At 55.3% G+C, this 19089-nt stretch overlaps 5 protein-coding genes across 5 annotated transcripts; 3 read left to right on the plus strand and 2 right to left on the minus strand.

Annotated features, from left to right (window-relative positions):
- Window positions 1–10: 10 nt before the first annotated feature.
- On the plus strand, window positions 11–2428 carry QC763_120130 (uncharacterized protein; the record flags this gene model as incomplete). The annotated part of the gene is made up of 3 exons (XM_062908599.1): window positions 11–134; window positions 201–391; window positions 448–2428. 3 exons carry the CDS (start codon window positions 11–13, stop codon window positions 1945–1947), a joined length of 1815 nt encoding a protein of 604 aa, XP_062771709.1. The 3' UTR covers window positions 1948–2428.
- A 477-nt stretch (window positions 2429–2905) lies between these two features.
- On the minus strand, window positions 2906–8798 carry QC763_120140 (uncharacterized protein). The gene is made up of 2 exons (XM_062908600.1): window positions 8340–8798; window positions 2906–8067 (listed from the first exon to the last, which is right to left on the minus strand). The coding sequence occupies exons 1-2, from the start codon at window positions 8376–8378 to the stop codon at window positions 3301–3303; spliced, it is 4806 nt and encodes a 1601-aa protein (XP_062771710.1). The 5' UTR covers window positions 8379–8798; the 3' UTR covers window positions 2906–3300.
- Window positions 8799–9163: 365 nt separating this feature from the next.
- Window positions 9164–12470, minus strand: QC763_120150 (uncharacterized protein). Its single transcript, XM_062908601.1, has 2 exons — window positions 10667–12470; window positions 9164–10605 (listed from the first exon to the last, which is right to left on the minus strand). The coding sequence occupies exons 1-2, from the start codon at window positions 11562–11564 to the stop codon at window positions 9746–9748; spliced, it is 1758 nt and encodes a 585-aa protein (XP_062771711.1). The 5' UTR covers window positions 11565–12470; the 3' UTR covers window positions 9164–9745.
- A 1148-nt stretch (window positions 12471–13618) lies between these two features.
- On the plus strand, window positions 13619–16706 carry CTI6 (Histone deacetylase complex subunit; the record flags this gene model as incomplete). Its single annotated transcript, XM_062908602.1, has 3 exons — window positions 13619–15173; window positions 15350–15933; window positions 15985–16706. Exons 1-3 carry the CDS (start codon window positions 14584–14586, stop codon window positions 16704–16706), a joined length of 1896 nt encoding a protein of 631 aa, XP_062771712.1. The 5' UTR covers window positions 13619–14583.
- Window positions 16707–17413: 707 nt separating this feature from the next.
- mtg1 (Mitochondrial GTPase 1) lies at window positions 17414–18871 on the plus strand (the record flags this gene model as incomplete). Its single annotated transcript, XM_062908603.1, has 1 exon — window positions 17414–18871. The coding sequence occupies one exon, from the start codon at window positions 17414–17416 to the stop codon at window positions 18869–18871; it is 1458 nt and encodes a 485-aa protein (XP_062771713.1).
- Window positions 18872–19089: the final 218 nt, after the last annotated feature.

The raw sequence follows: 19089 nt of genomic DNA on the forward strand, positions 1-19089 counted from the left end.
TTTCGCAACAATGGAGGCCATGGCCATGGCTATGTTGCTGCCCAAGGGCATTGTCGAAAACACGCGCGAGATATACAAGGAGGTGGCGAGCTATCCCATCGTCCCTCCAGAGAAGCTGTGGCAATATTGGAATGGTATTTGAGCCGACGACGCCCTTGGAAACCGGTGCCAGGACTCTTGACTAACACGCACATCTCTAGTCTACACAACAACCTCACGAAAGCTTGTTGACCCAACCGCGTGCAGATTGGAACACTTTTGGTGGCACGTTTGGGGAAGTGACAGACGATATCTCAGCGGGGCAACGCTTGCCAAACTGTTCGAAGAGGTCTCCCATGGCCCGACATTCGTCCCTTTACGATCTGTTAGAAACAGATACGAAGGGCCATCGGTAGGCCGCCTTTGCATTGCTGCGGTCGTTGACAGAAAAACTGATAAACTGGACAGGGCCACAGCGATGCACGTAATCATGGCAGGGGAGACGCAAAGGCAGCCTCACGGCAGGGGCAGCCCAATCAAAACTCGGACCAGCAGAGATCAGCCCCTGTTGGCGGAATGAAGCTACCGACGCCGTCGTCTTCGAGGCCACCCCCAGCCCACCCGATCTTGAAGAAGAAGAATAGAGGGCCTTCTGGATCAAAACCAAGGCCAACGGCTCGATTCGTGGACCCGTCTGCTTTTCAAGAGCTTATCATTACCCCTTTGACCGAGCCAGTTGCGCCACAGCAGCTCCCGTCCTCGCCTCCGGGCGAGCCGGTCGCCAAGAAGAACAGGGCGGTGGCAGTTGTTGATGAAGCGCAAACTCCTACTGCAGTCGATATGCCGCCGCCGCCGAAGCCTTCACCTCGTGTCACAGAGATGCCTCCCCCGCCAAAACCATCACCAAAGCGAAAGAATGTCCCTTCGGCCGTGACGGTTGCCGGTGGAACCGACGTCCGTCCACCGCCGATCTCACCAGCCAAGCCCGAGAGAGCTGCGCCGCCGACAGGGAGACGGATTGTTGCCAGCACAGCAGCATCGAAGAGGCGTCCAGTCATGTCGAGGAGACAGAGCTCCCAAAGCTCAGGGGGCACAGGAACGCGCGTCGTCAGCCCGGCCACCGCGGCGCTGGTGAAGCAGGTGGTGGCGCAAAAGTCCAAAGGACAAGAAGGAGTCGGCCAGCAAGATTCGGCCATAATATCTTCATCAACGGAAAGCCAAGGGGTTGTCCCCCCCATCAGTGCAAAGTCAGCTGGGAAACGGCCAGCCAAAGCCCCAATAGATCAACCAGTCGCCACTGCGCAGAACGTACACCCACCCCCTAATCAGGCAGATGGCCGGCATAATCGTCCTCTTCTAGTAACAGAAAGGCGACCACTTCTCACGGCAGAATTGACGCCACCGACATACATGGCCGCCCCTTTCCAACGACGATCAACCTGGGACCTCGACGCCCAATTTCGAGAACCCCGACCCCAACCTCGAATCCCTGGGGGTTTGGTCCAAGACCGAGCTCAACGCCCCAGTTTCGGCCTCCAGCGATCTGCCCCCATGATGGCGGGATTCGTAACCAGCACCACCACCAGCCCCATCCGAGGATCCAGCAGCACAGCCACACCACCAAAAATCGTCCGTTCTCGCTCCAACAATACGGACAATCGACTCTCCCTCATGGCCCTGCCGACGGGTGTTACGAGTGTGGTAGCGACTACTACTCCTGCAATAGCAACAGCACGGTTTGATTCAGAGCCGGTGGCGTTTGCACCTCGGGAGCCGGAAGCGAGGGATATTCCGGATAGTGTGATGGATTTTTCGAGACGTTTCACGACGAACCGGGTTCTGCAGCCGTGCTTTACGCCCACGCCACCGAATCCGGCGCCGCCGATTCCGTTTGGGAGGTCGAAGAGCCAGTTGCATTTGTTGTTGGAGAAGGAGAAGGAGAAGTTGAAGAGGGCAAATCTTCAATAGTCAAGACTAATTTCTATCACGGGGGTTTAATGATTGAGGGAGAGCGAGTTGTGTACATGTCACTGGTGGGTAAACCACATTGTATTTATAGCTGGATCGATTATCCTGGGGTTTTTGGTTTGGTGAGCGGGTTATGGGGGTTTTGGTATGGTTATTGATTGGGATGTTTTGGTATTGTTATGTGATTTGGGATCTTTTTTTGGGGGGGGAATTGGGTGGTGGGCACAACGAGATGATATGGTTTTGGTCTGGTTTGTTTGGTAAGTTTGGTTTGGTCAAGGCACAAGGGCAGGTCACAGATACCCCGTTGTCGTAGTTTTGGTAAACGAGAGAGGTGGAAGGGGGGCCACAGTTTTAATGAAGTCTGTTTTTGCTTTTTGAAACTTGAGTAACCCTTATGTGTGTTGTCGGTCGGTGGTAAGGGGAGGAGCATGTGTTGATGATTACATTTGTTCATGTTGACAACCCTCAAAGTTCCCTCTTCTTTCCTTGGTTACGAATACATACATATATTCCGGGACACGAACCTGCCCAGAAATAAGGCTTGTCTTATGTGCTGCCATCAAGAAAACCAGGTTCGAGCGTGTGCATGATGATGATGATGATGATGATGATGATGATGATGATGATGATGATGATGATGATGATGATGGACTTGAAGCGCAATTATGACTAGATTTTTCACCAGGGGGAGGGGGCCTTTGTTTCTCTTCTGGTTTGACCTACCATTTACCTGCCCCGTTTTGCCCAGCTGCCCATCCTCAACAATTACATCGAGTTTCCTTAACCCCTTTTTTAACCCCCTTTTTGTTGCATTTTGCCCCAACTACCACCGTACCACCCCAACTTCGACAGCCATCCCCTGTTTGTGAAGTCAACTACAGATCAGGGTCGCTGGATCAGAGGGCACGCCACAACCATTGATGATACGAAACAATATATTATTATCACCAAGAAACCCCAAAAAAAAAAAAAAGAAAATCAGGAATCCATCGGTGCAAAGGGGTATAGTATAGTAACACTTTTGTTTGCTCTCCTCCAAACCCAACTTTCCCCAACTAGTTTATTCACGCCTCCCAGGTTTAAACGATCGATCGTCCCTTTCAAACCCCCCCAAATCTTCCCGTCATTATCCATTATTACTCCTCTCTTTCTCTCCATCTTGTGTGCGCAAGGGGGAAGGGGCGCGGGCGGGTAAGTAAATGGTATGTGTGCATACTCATAAGTACTCGTTGCCAAGTATACCTTTTCCGTGTCCATCTCTTTACTTCCCTAGAGTTCCCGTTTTTTCATCCAAAAGTACCCAACCCTGATGATATCCTACAATTTGTTCCCTTCTGGGCATCAACAACCCTACTCATCAAGCCTTAACATCTTCCTCAGCCCCCTAAACCTCTTCTTCTTCTTCGGCGTGCCCCCATCCGCGGTACCAGTGACGCTACTCCCGTCCACGCTCGGAGCACCCGTCGAAAAAGCCGTCCGCTGCTGCAACTGATGCTGCACCAGACCCGTCCCGAGATTTCCACCCCCGATTCCACCAGACAACGTCCGAGTGCCCAGATTCCCACTTGTAGAAGGTCTCTTTGGCTCGTCAGCATCCTGCGGCATCTGCATCCTGGGCGGCGGAGGCTGCTGCTGACTCTGACTGTGACTGTGTCCGAAGATCCCCATCCTCTTTTGAAGTTTGGGGCCTCTTTGCGGTGGCGGGGTCTGAACTACCGCTGGTTCAGGCTCCGGCTCGCCCTCGGCAGCGGGTGGCTCCTCCACTGTGGGTGAGACATCCTGCTCTCTGGCAGCCTTGAGCTGGCTGGCGTTGCGCTCGAGTTTAGTGTCCCTTCTCGCCGGGCTGTCCATGCTGCTGCGGGCGATCCCCCCAGAGGAGGAATCATGCTTTTTGCGGCGGAGGACAGACATCAGACTGCTGCGACGAGTCGCGGCACGTTTGCCATCGGCGGGTGGGGCGGCCCCTGAGACAGGAGAGGCTGTCTCAGCTCCCAGTGCAGGGGCGGTCTGAGAAGTGCGAAGGATGCTACCCTTACCAGAGCGGACACGGTGGAGAGAGGTGTCCACCGTCAAGGGAGGCTGGCCAGCCGGGCTCGAGACCGCTGGTTTGGTTGTCCCATTCGTCTTGACAGCCGGTGTCTCCTCTGACTCCTCGAGCTCCTCCAACAAGGCCGTGCTGGCAACAGACCCACGGCCAACACCTACCCCGTTAGGGGCCGACTTAGACTTTGGCAATGGGGGGAGCGGCGCCGGGGCGATATCATCTTCATCGCTAGAATCTTCAAACCGACTTTGGAAGCCACTGGCCCCTCCGTCCTCATCACTCGAGTCGGCCAAGCGACTGGAAAACTTGTTCCCCGACTTATTCTTTGTAGCTTTGGCACCACTCTTCTTCCCAAAACTTGGCATACGCATCCCGCTCGGACTCCTTCTTCCCTCAGTAGACGAGTCGCGTAATGTTCTACGCATCTGAGTGCTCAGAGCTGGAACTTCCACACTTTGTTTGGAGGACACAGATGTCATCGAAAACCTCTTCGACGGCAGGTCAGTAGGTGGCGAAGTCGCTCTCATGGTCATGCGGAAACCGGTGGCCGACCCGCTTCTCGGCCTCGACCTCTTGAAGCTGCTTTCACTACCACTAGAGTCGCGGCGTTTCAATGTTGTCGGGACAGCCGTGACATGGGGGCTTGCCGCTGCCCGTCGGTGGCTCTCAGTAGATGCAGAGCTTGCCGCAGCAGCAGCACTCGGTGCTGGGTGTCTAGCTGGACTCATGTCCGCGGGTTTGGTGTCAGACCTCCTGGTGTCGGCACTGCTTGATCGCAGTGATTTGCGCAGACGGGGACCTTGGGTAGGAGCAGACTGTTGCTGAGGTTCGCTGCGCAGAGTCTTCCTCATGGTTGTCGGGATGGCAACTTCCTCTTCGGTCCACTTCGTCCCAGGCTTGATCATATAACTGCGCTCGGGATTCGCCACAGCTTTCTCCTGCTCTCTTTGGTGCTGGACTGCCATCTGCTGTGCCATGTGCAAGGCCAACGCCTTGCGCTCCGAACTCCTTCTCTCAATCGATTTCTTCTTTTTTGGCTTCGGTTCAGATTGCACCTGATCCAGATCGGCCTCGACCCCGGCCTCTTCTCGTGCCTCCTTTTCCAGCTGTGCTCGCTTCTCCGCACTGAGACTTCGCCAGTATGCTTTCACCTTTTCCCACTCATCCTGCGGGCTCTCTGTGGGTGGACTCGCAGGCGGACTTGCGTGTGGGGTCTCAACGGCAGTCGTGGCTGTCGATATCTCGGTCTGGAGTTTGGGCGTTGCCTCGACGGGCTTTTCGGTAGCATGTAGCTCTTTCGGAGGCTGGCGAGAGCTGGGATCCGGTCGGAGTGGGCTTTCCACCACGGCATCGAGCGACAAGAAGCCGCTGCCCTCGATATCGGAAAGGTCCTCACACGCATCGCTATAGATGCTGCTTTCGGAATCAGTAGTATCGTGAACAGCTGAAGAGATGGTTTGCGTCGAAGGCTGAACTGCCGGCCGACTTTCCGGGACCTCGACCACGGCGGGCGCAGGCCGCTGAGGAACGGACTGATCGGACTCATCCTCCGGGAAGCCTCCCGGCACGTCGAAGAACTCTTCCTTGAGTGACTTATCCCCAGCCATCGCAGGTGGTGTCGGCTGAATGACAGCTATATCTGGAACTTCATGCTTCGGTGCTGAGTTGACCGAGGCCTGCCGAACAGCAGTAGGGATGCTTTGTGGGCTGGCTGAGCCGTTCGACATTTCAAATTGAGTCTGAAGTGGCTGCCGAGGGGCAAAGTCACGGCCGGAGACCTCGGCCGGCTCGTGTTCCGACTGAGTGGTAGCCAGAGAGCTGTCGCTGTTCGTGTCGCTGATGTACCCACTGCCCTCGACGCTAGTAACAACAGGAGGCAGAGGTTCCCTGAGCCTCGAGGTATTTGCAGCATGTGTACGGTCCTCGTCGCATTCTTGGGAAAAGATTCCACCCAGCGCGTGGTCATTGCTGGAGCCCAGTGATGGACTGGGAAGAAGTCCTGTCGCTGAAGGTCCCGTAGAAGCATGTGTTGTCTCCGCGTTCGGCCGAACAAGCGGTCGTTCCGCATCCTCCTCCGGTTGTGCATCTCGGGGCTTCCTTTCTCGAATGCTTCCAAAGCTCGGCAACGCAGGCCGGGGCTTCATGATCTCATCATCATCCAAAGATGGAATGTCTTTCTTGACAAGGCCGAAGTATCGCTGACGGCCGGCCTCTGGAGGGCTGGCGGAGAGCGGCGACGTGGCGCGGTTGTCCGGCGACGTGCTCACAACATCTTTAGCATCGTCAAAACTGACACGCACGGACTTCTTGCGCCCAACAGGTGGCTCATGATTGCCACTTACAGATGCCTCGGACGACGAAGGCGACGCGCCTCTCGAGGGGCTCGAGTGCTTAAGGGCCGATTTGCGCGGCGATATCGACCGAGGAGGAGGCGAGTGCTTAACTGTCAAGTTTTCCTGGACCGGCCCAAAGTGTGCTTGTCGAACAGGGCTATTAGAGTGACTGCGTTCATGTGCGACTTGAGCCCGTCTCGTGTCAACTGGCGAACGACCACCTCGTACGGGGCTTGGACTGGTTGGCTTCGATATTTCGACAGAGGGGACCTCGAGCTCAGTATTTGGGTACGTCTTTTGCCTTGTTGGGACTGCATCCAACACTTGTGTGAAAGGTGATCCCCTCGGTTCCGGTGTGGAAACCGCTTTTGGCCGTGTTGGAACAGAATCTAGGGTCTGTGTCAAAGAGCTTGTTGGGATGTGGTTTGGCTTTGGCTCTTCGGGCTCCGCTTCCTCCCTAACGACCGAAGGCTGTCTCCTGACCCCTTGCCAAGTCGCCTCCTTGCTGACCTGAGGGCTGGATGGGGTCATTGGTGGAGGGCCATGTTGCTCAAGCCTCTTCGCATCCAATCTTGGTGAGCTGATGATGGCTTTGACCGATGGCTCCTCGAGATCTTGCACGTATACTGACGGCTGGGGCACATGGGTGCGCTCCTGGACGGGGGCCGGCGTGGTCTGTGATTGGTTCTTGGTCGCTGGAGAATTGTCGACCGCTGTACCTTTCGGACGGCTCACTGTCCCTGCGGCGAGATGTGATCCAGCTTTCTGCGATGTCCTCTTTTTCCTTTTCGAGTCGGTGCGTTGCTGGGGGGCTTCATGATGTGCCGGATGCAGCTCTGATCGTGGGACCATGCGTCTCGAGTTGGGGTCATATACCAAAATTTCGTCGGGGGCGGGATTCGAGGTAGACCGAGTTCTTGGACTCGCCACCAGTGCTTGACGGGCCGGTTGCTCTCTGGTTCGCGACATCTGCGCAGCCGACCCGGCCTCCACAGGAGATGCCGGAAGGCTGAAACGAGCCGAACTACCGACAGAAGCAGGCGCTTCTGTGGGGGGCACTGGGGGAGAGCCAACTCTCGTTCGCGTTGGGTAGGAGAAGTTTATCGACGATGCCTGACTATCAGGCCTTGCAATCTCAGACACCATCTCTTGCTCTTGTCGTGGGATCTGTGGTGGGCTTGATGGAGGGCTGGCCATAGCAGGATCCGTCCTACGGATATTGGAAGGGTCGCCGAGCCTGGCCGCCCCAAACCAAGACGGCGCATCTTCTGAACCAAGTCTCTGAGACGCAAGTCGTACAGGGGTGGTCCCCATTCCTAGGCTTTTGGATTTGCGATGCTGGGTTTGTGGTGACGCGCCGATATCTTTCGGGAGGGCTGGGACGGGAGGGGCGTCGTGACTGAGCGATTGCGTCTGTCGATGCCCTCCGCTACCACCGGGTCGATGTGGACTTGGACTTCGAAACGTTCGCTCGGTCATGGACCCGCTGCTTCCGCGCCGTTGCAGATTCGGTCTGCCTTTTGTTACTGGTGATTCCGTTCGCGACGATGAGGCGGCCGATGCGCTGCGGCGTAGGGTTCGTTTTGTTTGCACGTCGGCCACTCGTGTTGGCGTCATGGGTCGCGCGCGAAGAGCAGCGGCGGCAGCGGCAGCTGATAATGTAGAGTTGGACTCATGGCGTTTGAAGACGGCAGCAGCAGCCGTGGCAGCATTTGGATCAACAGTCGCCGCTGTCAAGGGCTGCACGACGAAGGGCATATCAGCTTGGGATTCTTGGTCGTCGCGATATCACCGCGCCAGCTTCGATCAAATTTCTTGGCAGGAACCACTAGGTGCCCACAACAGGTATTTTCTGAACAATAAAGCAATCTCAATGGCTTCATGATGCTTCGCGAAGCTCGAGCCATGTAGGAGACTCCATGCCAGTCGACTCTGTCGCTGTGGCGGCATTGCATCCGGGGACAGGTGCGTCAAAGCAGCGCGGTATGGGACAGTGTACAATGACGACATACCGGATTGGGCGGCCGAGGATGTCTTCGGGAGCCAAACATCCTTGCAGATATTAGGCCTGCCCGGGCTTGTGAGGCTACCTCGATGAGACGGTCATAGGCTTATCGCTGGGTTCGATGGAGGCGGCAGAGAGGGGGAGAGAGAGAGACAAACTCGCGCGTGTTGGTGTTTGCGACAAGGTGGGATTGCGTGAGAACTAAGGAAGAGATCCCGAGACGGGACGGGATTTTGATGACGGGAAGGCGCAGCTCCCCCCAAGCTGTTTTAGGTGTCGTATGGTCCATGTAAGCCCCGTCATCTTGGTCGGCAGCAAAGCCGGGGGGGTGGTTTGCGCTAACTCTCTTGTAAATCAGAGCTCTCCACGCCATCCCGATTCGCGAACAATTGGTCCAGCCTCGAGTGGACATCCACCCTCAACCCTACTGGGGCATCTGCCTCCTGTTGGTTGTGCGACATCAGCCAGGGCTGCAGTTGCTCCAAAGAGTGGAAACACGACATCAGTTGAACGGTGTCCTCTTCAATCGAATGATAGAGTCAGTGTCGGACTCACTCGGAAACAAAAGATAGCACCCATATACCTCTTCCTCAACAGGTGTACCTGGACGTGGTCGCTCACAGATCAGCGCCTCCTAACGTACCACCGCAGCTGGCGCACGAACTCAGCGGCTTCTCCGCCTCCGTTTTACTTCCACTCATGCCCATGTGCAAAACGGCCCATCCATCTCACTGAGGTTGCACTTGGGTAGGTACCTTCTCAAGGCATTCGGACGGATATTTTGGCGCTACTGGCGCATCAGATTCCAAGTGCCGATTTGATGCGACTATCTCCACGTTTTCCACACATGCTTCTAGAAGCCAATGGCCTCTGACCACCAGAGAGGTCCCTGGTCTCAGACCGTCACATGGAAAGGCTGTCTCGTAACATCTCGTCCAATCTTCAATCGCATCCAAGTTCTCAGCTCTCCATCGACTTATTACATCATGACGCATCAAGAAGTCTGTATTACCGCCAATCTATCTATTTCTCCCCCCAGTAAAACAATACTAGTACAACCAACATGAGAGTCATGACTAAAACAGGTGATTCAGTTCTTAAACAAGGGGGTTGGAGCAATAGAAGGCCTGTTTGGTGTGTTGCTTCGTACATGCTGTACAGTAAGAGGGGAGCGTGGTGGGGGGAAAAGCAGTGGTGCTGTGCGGTGCAGTACATCAGTCTAACATGACGCTATTGTGGTGGAAAAGGATGCCCCCTCCGGTCCATCCGCCCGCCAACCCTATACCTCATGGCTCAGAATGACCAACTAACAATATTATGCGCGCAGACCGTATGCGCAATTTGAAAACGTTTCTCCATGCTGCCGTGAGAAATGAGAGGGTTGCCGGTAAAAGTTGGGGGAGGGGGCCGGGGTTATGTGCCCGGTATGTCATGGTTGCCGCCAGGGCGGATCGGGAACTGCTGACGGCGGCCAGGCACCTCGGCGGGATAGTCGGGATACCCAGCATCTTCGCCCTCGCACTCCTTATCCTCGCACTCTTCGTCGTCGTTATAGTTCTCCTCGCTCTGCGTGCCCTGACTGTCGGATGCCCCTTGGCTGTCAACGGCCGCAGGCTCTTGTACAGCATTAATGTTCTTGTTGTGAAGCTTGCTGTTCTTCTTTCCCTTGTGCTTGCCCTTCTTCATCCTCTCCCATTGAGCTCGACGTCGCTGCTCCAGCTGCCGCTGCTTGCGGTCCTTGATCTCATACTGACGGATGAGAGCCTCGGGCGGATGTCCAAAGATGTCCTCATACTCGCAGAAGTGGCAGATCCAAATATCCTCGGGTTTGGGGGGATGCCGTCTGTTCTCTTCTTGCTTTGCCTGACGGCGTGCTCTGGCAGCGGCCAGGTACTCAGTGGCAGCGTTGCGGCGAGCGGGCTTGGGATTGGCAACCGGTCGTGCATGGGTGTTGCCTGCTGACTTGGCAGCCGTGTCTTTTGGTAAAACATGCGCAGGCTGGGGCAGGGTTGATGAAGCGTAGGCGGTTTGAGACACCTGGGTGCCACGGACGCCGTTCACCAGAGGTGGACGAATGTTCATAGACTGTTGTGGCACCACTCGGCCGGGCCAAGCCGTTACTGCTGAACCACAAGTGAATGTGAACTGGCTGGTTGCTGGAGTCCGTTTCGTATTCAGTTGCTGGTTCAGAAGACTGATGTTTTCTCGGCCTTGATGAGGGGGCAGTTTCTCAGCGTTGGCAATGGCACTGGAAATGATGCCAGTATTTTCGGCTGAGATGAAGGTCAACGTTTATGTCCTGTCAAAGAATAGCAAAGAGTTGTAAAGACTTACTTGGTGGCTTGCCACCCCATTGCACCGGACGTGCCTTGACTCTCCCGACCCAACTGTTACTCGTATCCGGCAGTGGCCGGAGCGGACTCCGCCCGCTTCTCGGACGTCCATACCGGCCACGACCTGGCCCCGCCACGTTGTACATATTGCACACGCCGTACGTTCCTCGGAATCCAGGTCCATAATAGGTTGTACACCCAGGCGGTTCTTCGTCATGGGCGTCCAAAGGCTGCACAGCAAGTGAACCAGAGCTTGGAAGCGACTCGCTGCTGTGATGTGCTCCATTCGAAAGCATCTCGGCAGCTGATGGAATCTTGCGCTTTTTCTTGTTGTTGGTGTGCTCAAAGGTGTCGTATCCATCGGCTGAAGATGACGCTGAATTCGGAGGGTATGGTATTCCGTGCCTGCTGAACTCGGTCTTGACCACGGGGCGTGAGAGACGGCTTGTGGAGTCGAGAGGCACTCGGTTTGCCCGCCTGATCGAAGCATCATCTGCTCCGGTTCCAGCTCGTGACTGTTGGCCAGGCTCGCCGGTGAGCCCGGACAACTGAGACGCTTGAGCATCTGCCGGTGGGCAGGGGTATGAGAAGAGCGGGTGAACGGTCTGCGGGACTCGAGGATACTGGATCGAGCTGGCGACTTCGGCCGAGAGGCGTTCCCGCAACGGTCTCTTCGGCAAGGGCCGTATCGGTCGACCGGGAAACAGCGTAGACACCGTGTCGGCGGACATTTTGGAAGAATGTTCACGTCCTATGGTCGAACGGTAAGTCGACAAGGTTAGCTTGAGAATCCACCAGCCGGCGAGGAAACCGAGCAGAACTGTGAGGAGGGTGATCCAGAAGCCTTGAGAAGCCGGCAGATCAGGAAATTGCCACATGACGGGTGGCGCTTTGTTCATGTTTGGGGGAGGAAAGGGTTGCTGACGAGGTGGTGGAAGGGAAGAAGGGCAAGCAGCGACTTTGCAAAAGGCAACGGGCACTCCTTTCGCATCCGCAAGTGTTGCGATTCCCAAAGTGCCATGGGTGGTGCTGCCGTGGGATAGGGGTCCAACATGGGAAGGAGCGCATCAACCTACCCGACAAGATTTACATAGTACCCCAAACCCTCAGAGCCAGTGCCAGTCGATAGCTGAACAACAAAGCCTGACTACCACAACCGGCCGCAGATATACCCCTCCTTGATTCTATCGGTTTGCTTCGTCTGGAATTGAACAAACTTGATGGCTTATCCTTTCTCGCTTGCTTCGTTCAGTGATGGCTGGCAGCAGCAGGCAGCTAGCAAGAGGCACCACAAGGCAAGCTCGGCGAGGGGAGTCTCGGTTGGCTCCTTTGAGGTCGTCGACACCGGGGTCGGCCGTCTGCCCAAATGATGCGTCAGCGCTCTCCACTTTCTTACAATCAACTCACCCGCTTGCAGTAGTTCCTCAATGGCATCAACTGCAAGAGTTGTCCAGGTGTCCTGTCCTCTGTCGCTGTCATCCTCGGCTGAGAGCAACCATGAGGGGCAACACCACCACCAAGGGCCATTTGAAAGCGAGGGAGCTAGGGAGAAGGGTGCCGAGTCTGGGCTGATCAACTGCCTGGGGCAACCCACCTGCAAGTCGATAGCAAATTGGAAAACCAGAGGCTCACAATAACTCGGGAAACCAAAGGATGCTAAGCAGCAATGAAGCTATCAAAGTGGAAGTCGATGGAAACGAAGATGTTTTGATGAGTGCTCAGCAGCCGAACAGAGAATGAGCGAGCGAACAGTGTTCAGTACTGGCAGTCCACGACCTACTCGAGGACAAATTACATAATCCGGCCGGACTGCCCACCCCTCCTCCTTATCAACAACATCTTATCGTCCGTTTTAGCGTATCCGACAATATCCCGTGAGCTGCTAGCGCGGGGCTCTGACACACGTCCATCCACACACTGTGTGCCTCCAGGGCTTCGACACCCCTGCTTGGGAATGCTAATTCAACAGTGGCCGTGAATTCTACCGGGAGAGCTAAAGGGGATTTGATACAGAGAAGCCATGGTCGGATACATATGCAGAGGGACTGGCTGGTAGTTATGGGGGAGACCTTGGCCAATGTTGTGCTCTCACCAGACATGGACATTGCACGTGTCGCTGTTCTGTTACGGATCGACAAGCCTGGTATATATATCATACATACTTGAACACGGTTGAAAGATAGTCAGAAACACTCCGAGGATAATTAGCAGATCTCCATAGATAGCTGATCTGCTACTAAAGCGGTTATAATGATGGCTTCGAGGCCTGCTGATTCACAAAAGGTCTTGGCGGAAAATGCTGTCATGGGGCAGATGTGATGGTCTGTATAGTCCTTTCTTAGCAGGACAAGGAAGACTACACTTCTGTTATGTATGAGAAAAATGCAGCCATGTCCAAGACCAACGAGTTTGATTCAGGTTTGTTTGGACCTGGCTGGATCTCTAGGTATCTATTGACTTTCGCACCACCACATGTCTCTTGGCTTTGGTGAGTCTTAGTCACTGATGTCATGTTGGCGCGTTTGTTCCATCCCGCCTGTATGTTGATGCAAGAGCGCCAAAGGCCCACAAAACTTCCGAATTCGGATGGAATCCACTTGACCAGATTTCGTACCTGCTGCAAAGGTACACCAGAGAGGGTTGTGAAGAACTCGCGTAGAGGCTTAAGGGGATCAATTTTTGTGGGGGAACTGCTTCTCAGTCAATGGGAGCTTAGCTGCCTTCAACTGTCCAGCTCACCATGATGGCTGGAAAAACACGAACAGCAATTGGCATCTTTGGTGCCCTTGCAAAGCATGGTACTCTTGAAAGAAGTGTACGCTGTAGAAAGAATTGGGGCAGAGCTCCCAGGCTGGTCCCACATGGCCCAAGTGCGGTGCCAAAATTGCTGGAGAACGCTTCGGGGAAAATGTGGTGGTGCGCTGCTGGGTCCCCAGAGCGCTTCTGCCAGTCGCTTCCACTCGCTCCAGTCCAGTCTCTCCCATCTGGCCCTCTCCTCCTCCTCCTCCTCCTCCTTCTCCTACCGCTCTCACCACCGACTTTCTTGCGCTCACCTGTCGCTGGACATCCATGCTGTCTCTGCAGTGGCTGAAGTCATGAGAATCACTTCTTTTCCAAAGAGACACTGTGGATTCCGCCCATTCCTTCGCAGATTAACCTAGCACCACGCTCGCCGCTGCGCCAGCCATCTCGACGCCCCTAGTTGTCCTCTCAACCACCGCGTCGCATTTTTCCTCCCCTAGTCGGAACACCCTCATCTCTTCAGCTTCTGGCCAGCTCTTGACAATTGAGCACCAGCAGGGCTCTTGGGGGCACTACATTGTGCTGTCACCCTCTCTCAGAGCTCGCTCTCGGATCTGTCGTCCCTCGGCCCGGCACCACCATCTTCTCTCCTGCAGACCCGACACCCTTTGCTGGAGAGCACCCTGCCTCGAGAACCGAGTATTCTGTTGAGCCCGACAGATATCTGGGTACATCTCTACACTGCTATCCTTCGGCTTCAGTATTTTGAGCCCTACTGGCGGAATCACATCACGGCAGACTGTGTCGCGCTTCGCCCATTTTTGCACCAACGGTGGTGCGAACATTGCCTCGACCTTTCCACCCATCTTGGCCGAATCGTCCACAGAAACGTCGACAAACTCGAACATTCTCGTAATCACCCGATCTCGACGTCTACATAACTATTCGATACGAGACTTGAACTTTCAGAAATCCTGTCGGTCAGCCTCGGTCGTCAGATCTCGTGTCGCTAGGGCATCCCCGATTAAGCGCCGCTTGCCCACACACTCGCGCACCCCTTCGCGCACCCCTTCGCGCGCCCCTTCGCGCGCCCCTTACACCTGCGTACAGGCCTGCACCTCGATTACACTCTCGCATTTTTACTGCCCCTCTCGGAGCGGCTTCACGTGGCAAGCAATGGCAGGACTCGATCCCAGACGGTCTTCGAGGGCGCGCGCTACCCAGTCACAGTCACAAGTATCCTCATCGAGCTCCAGTGCCTCGGGGCGGCCGGAACGTAGCTCGAGGCACTTCAACAAAGCTGGCTCTCCACAAAAATCGGCATCCGCTGGGTCGCTGTCCTCCGAACCACCGGAAGATACAATCACTGCCGACGATACATTCGCCACACGCCGTCGAACCCGTGGACAGGTGGACGATCGGGACAGAGCTGGCGTCAAGGCCGAAGCGGCCGACATGACCAGCGCCGACGATGATGTTCAAGAAGAGGACGAGGCCGTTCGCTGCGTGTGCGGCAACGAGGAGTACCCAGGGCCACCACCCCTGGAAGATGAACCTAGACATGGGGCCAAGGGGGCTGTGGACGTTGACCCAATATTCTTAGCTTCTGTCACGGATGATGTTGCCGGGTTTTTCGTGCAGTGTGATGTTTGCAAAGTTTGGCAGCACGGCGGCTGCGTTGGAATCATGACCAATCCCGGTCCCGATGAGTATTTTTGCGAGCTCTGTCGCCGTGATCTTCACAAATTATGGACAGCTTCCAACGGGTAAGTATGAATCTTTTCCGTACCGTTCTGTGATCGCGCTGGGACGCTGGGCTCAGCTGTGCTCAACAGCTGAGTGCGGACCCGAGATCATGTTTCACCAGCTTGCACCATCCCCGGGCGTTGGGAGGTCACAGACCATCAATCAATCAAGTTGCTGACATCGTGGCTCGTCGCAGGAATACCTACTCTTTCTATCTTCCCTTGCGCCGACAATCGAGGACCTCGTCGAGATCTGCGTCTCTGAACAAAGAAGGCACACGATCGCCCACCAAAGAGAAGGAAACGCGAAGCGGACGAGCCACCTCGGCGAACCAAGCTTCGAAACGGCGGTCGACTATGAACAGCCGCGAGGCTGCTTATGACGAAGCGGAAGCTCTGAGAAGGGCCATTGAGGCCAGCAAAGAGGAAGCTCATCTCGAGCCCGAGGGCGTTCCTAGGCGGCCTAAGAGGGGGCGAAGCGACAGCGAGGAGTACGTGCCGTTGGCTGCGGTCAGTAGCGTTGCTAACTTTGATCAAAGGAAGCAGGAGGGTGCCAAAAGGCAACGCACCAGCTCTCGATCAGTGTCTCCATCCGTCGACAAGACGGCCGACGACTCGGACGATCCCAAAGGTCCTAGTCGAAACGGGAACAAGTCAAAGCCGCGCGGCGGCGCACGCAATAACCGGAACGAGAAGCTTTCCGAAAAGGAGGAAAAAGAAAGACAACGGCAAGAGGCCGCGAACAAGAGAAAGGGGAGGGCCGAACGTCGGCGAGCTGATGGTACGGCGTCCACGAGTTTTGTGAAGGTGTCCGAGGCTCACACGGATGCAGATTCAGATCCTTCAGAAGAGCTGCCGTTGGCAGCTCGGGCCGTAGTCAGCAAGGCGGTAGCACCAGTCACCGGAGACACGAGCACAAGCGAGACGGTCGCAGAGACTGTCCAGCAGCCCTCCGCCCCAGAACAGCAGCAGCCTCCTCCAGCATCGCAACCGACCCCTGACTCGCCGCCCACGCCTGCCATATCACAGGCCAAGACGGACAAGAAAAAGTCGCACAAACGAAAAGGGCGCAACCAGTACACGCGCGATGACGAAGCCTCGCCGGCACGGTCGGTTTCCCGAGATATCCAGAAAGACGAGCATCCTCCGACAGGAAAGGGGCACCACCACGGAGACGGCGTCGGAAAGGCGGCACACTCTCGATCGCGAGGTGGGATGAGCAGCAAAGTCACGATGAATGACATGAAGAGGAGGGCAGCGGCTTTGCTGGAATTTATCTCCAGAACACAGGTGGAGCTTGCTGGAGAGACGGCAGAAGACGCAGCGAGGAATGACGTGGCAAAGGCGGCTATTGTCAATCCCACTAGCGCACCTGCGGTAACGAATGGCACAAACGGTATCACCACCGATGATTCGACCCAGAACACATCGACAACAGGGCCGACTTCGGCACTGGAGAGTCAAGAACGGGAGTTCAAAGAGCTTGGATGTGTTGAAATGATGGACAGCCTGACGAGGCGGTTGGTCAAATGGCAGCAAGAATATGCTGTATAGTTTTATGGGAGGCTGGAAGAAAAGGCTTTACTCAGGGGGGGCATATCATTATCTCTTTTGTATTTTGCATTGGCGGCGTTGGCCGGAGGGTTTGTTTTGTTTGGGTCAGGGGGGTGGGTACTCTTTCATTGGCATATTTTGGCACTGGTACCGGGCGTAGGCACCACGAGCGCAGAAACCAGTCACTGATGGCGCGGGGAAACTTTTTGGTCATCTTTACATTCTCGAAAAGCAGAGCTTTGCTGTTCTCATTTGTTTTCTCTGCTCAACTACGTCGGTGGGACACTTTAGCAATACCCCTTGCTGCGGACATCTTGGATTCTGTGAGGGAGGTCGGCTGGGTGGGTTTGTTTTGGTTTTGGGAAAGGATTCTGTATCTAGGGTGGTGGTTCATAGTGTACAAAAGAAGTTTCGAGGAAGAATTGATATCCATCATCGAACATGTGTTGATGAGTAGTCTGTAAATATGACTGTATCCGTGCATTGACCCCGTTACGTGCTCCATCGACATCAAAAATCGAAGGGCTTGGCATCTCATGGACCTCTCTCATCAACTGCATGTAAATCCCAACGAGACCAACTCGCAGCCATTCTGCACATAGTAAGTGTTGTTTTGAGGACTCCAGCTGTCGATCTTGAGAGACCAGTCAACTGACACAACAACAGGTCTTTCTTTTCCTTCATTATCGGCTCACAGCCCTCCCACCATGCCCCGGATAAGTCCCCGGGCCGCCGTGAGGGCAGCCTCCAAGGCGACCTCTGAGCTATCTCAGTCCACACCCAACCCCATAACCCCAATATCAACCATGATCAACCAGCGGGCCATCCCCTCCGATGCCAGCGAAGAGCTCGCGGCATTCAGATCAAAAGCTCCAAAGCCAAAACCAGAACAACCCCCACCAGTCTCAACCCGTTACCCTCATCAAAAACCACATCGTGGTTATGGACCCGCTTCACAACAACCTTCACAACAACAACAACAACAACAAGCACGACCAGAGAAAGAACCCATCCCCATCGATTTTACGGGCTTTGTTCCTAGGGATAAATTCGAAATCTCCACCTCGCTCCCTCGATCCTACTTTCTGGGCCATCACAGCGCCGCCCTCAACAAAATGCGCCAGTCCCTCTCCAACGTGGGCCTCATCCTCGAGCTTCGAGACTTCCGGGTCCCAATCTCCTCTTGGAACCCGGTATTGGAAGAATCGCTATCCTCCACCTCCGCCGGTGTCCCGAGATCACGGATTATCGTCTATACCAAACGGGACCTCGCCCCCCCAGCGCAAATGACTCCCCACGGGCGACCGGTGCCGGGCACGCAACCACCGGGGAATGTCGTTCGGGTTTTGAGGGCCTTTCACAGGCCGCCGAGGGTGAATAATGTAAAGGACATCATTTTCTTGGGTATGGGACCTCATGGAGCGTCTTTGCAGCCGTTGCTGGACGGGATAAGGGATGTCGCACGGGAGATGGACTCCCTCACTGGGCTGAGGGTGATGGTGGTGGGAATGCCGAACGCGGGCAAGTCCACCCTGCTGAACAGACTCAGGAGTCACAGTCTACATTTGGGCAAGGCGGCCAAGACGGGGGCGCAACCTGGCGTGACGAGAAAGTTGGGAACGCCGGTTAGGATTCTTCCCGGGGAGGACTCGGGCGATCCGGAGAGCATGGGGCTGGGGGAGGGGGTTTTCATCGTCGACACGCCGGGTGTGTTTGTGCCGTACGTTTCTGAGCCGGAGGCCATGTTGAAGCTGGCGCTGGTGGGGTGTGTAAAGGACGGGATCATTCCTGCTGTTACTGTGGCTGACTACCTCTTGTATCGGTTAAACCTGGTCAGGGAGACGACATACCTGCAAAGGTTTGGGATGGGGAGGCCGACGAATGATGTGCATCAGTTTTTGAGGGCGGCAGCAAGACGGACGGGGAAGTTGAGGAAGGGAGGAGATGAGAGTATGGAACATGCGGCCGACTGGGTTATTCAGGAGTGGAGGAAGGGGAATCTGGGGAGGTTGTTGCTTGACGAGGTGACTCCCAAGAAACTGGAGGAGGCGATGGAGCTGGCGAGGGAGCCGAGTCTGAGTATGAACCAGGCGAGGAAGAGGGAGAAGGTGGCGAGGAAGGAGAGGAATGAGGCTAAGAGGGCTGGTGGTGGGGAGAGTGCTTGAGGGGTGTGTAGAACGATGAGTTATTGTACGTTTTTGTATACTAGGTGATTGGGTTTCCAGTACGGGAACATGCAAACCGATTCTTCGCGTGAAAAGATAATGTCCAAAAGCGACGTTCCCATATGCAGTTTATCTATGTCTCTCTCTATATGCAGCCCACCATATGATCTATCATACACACCACCGTTCCTCGTCACTTTCTTTGTACATTGACCCTC

This window comes from Podospora pseudopauciseta, chromosome 1 (assembly GCF_035222475.1).
Source record: "Podospora pseudopauciseta strain CBS 411.78 chromosome 1, whole genome shotgun sequence".
Lineage (NCBI taxonomy): Eukaryota > Fungi > Ascomycota > Sordariomycetes > Sordariales > Podosporaceae > Podospora > Podospora pseudopauciseta.

Bases quoted from the DNA above. Each gene is read 5' to 3' on its own strand.
- QC763_120140 (XM_062908600.1), bottom strand. From the start codon at position 8,378: ATGTTTGGCTCCCGAAGACATCCTCGGCCGCCCAATCCG. The intron at 8,068-8,339 runs GTATGTCGTCAT...TTCGTCGTGCAG, and splicing joins ATCCTCGGCCGCCCAATCCG to CCCTTGACAGCGGCGACTGT.
- QC763_120150 (XM_062908601.1), bottom strand. From the start codon at position 11,564: ATGAACAAAGCGCCACCCGTCATGTGGCAATTTCCTGATCTGCCGGCT. The intron at 10,606-10,666 runs GTAAGTCTTTAC...CCTTCATCTCAG, and splicing joins ATGGGGTGGCAAGCCACCAA to CCGAAAATACTGGCATCATT.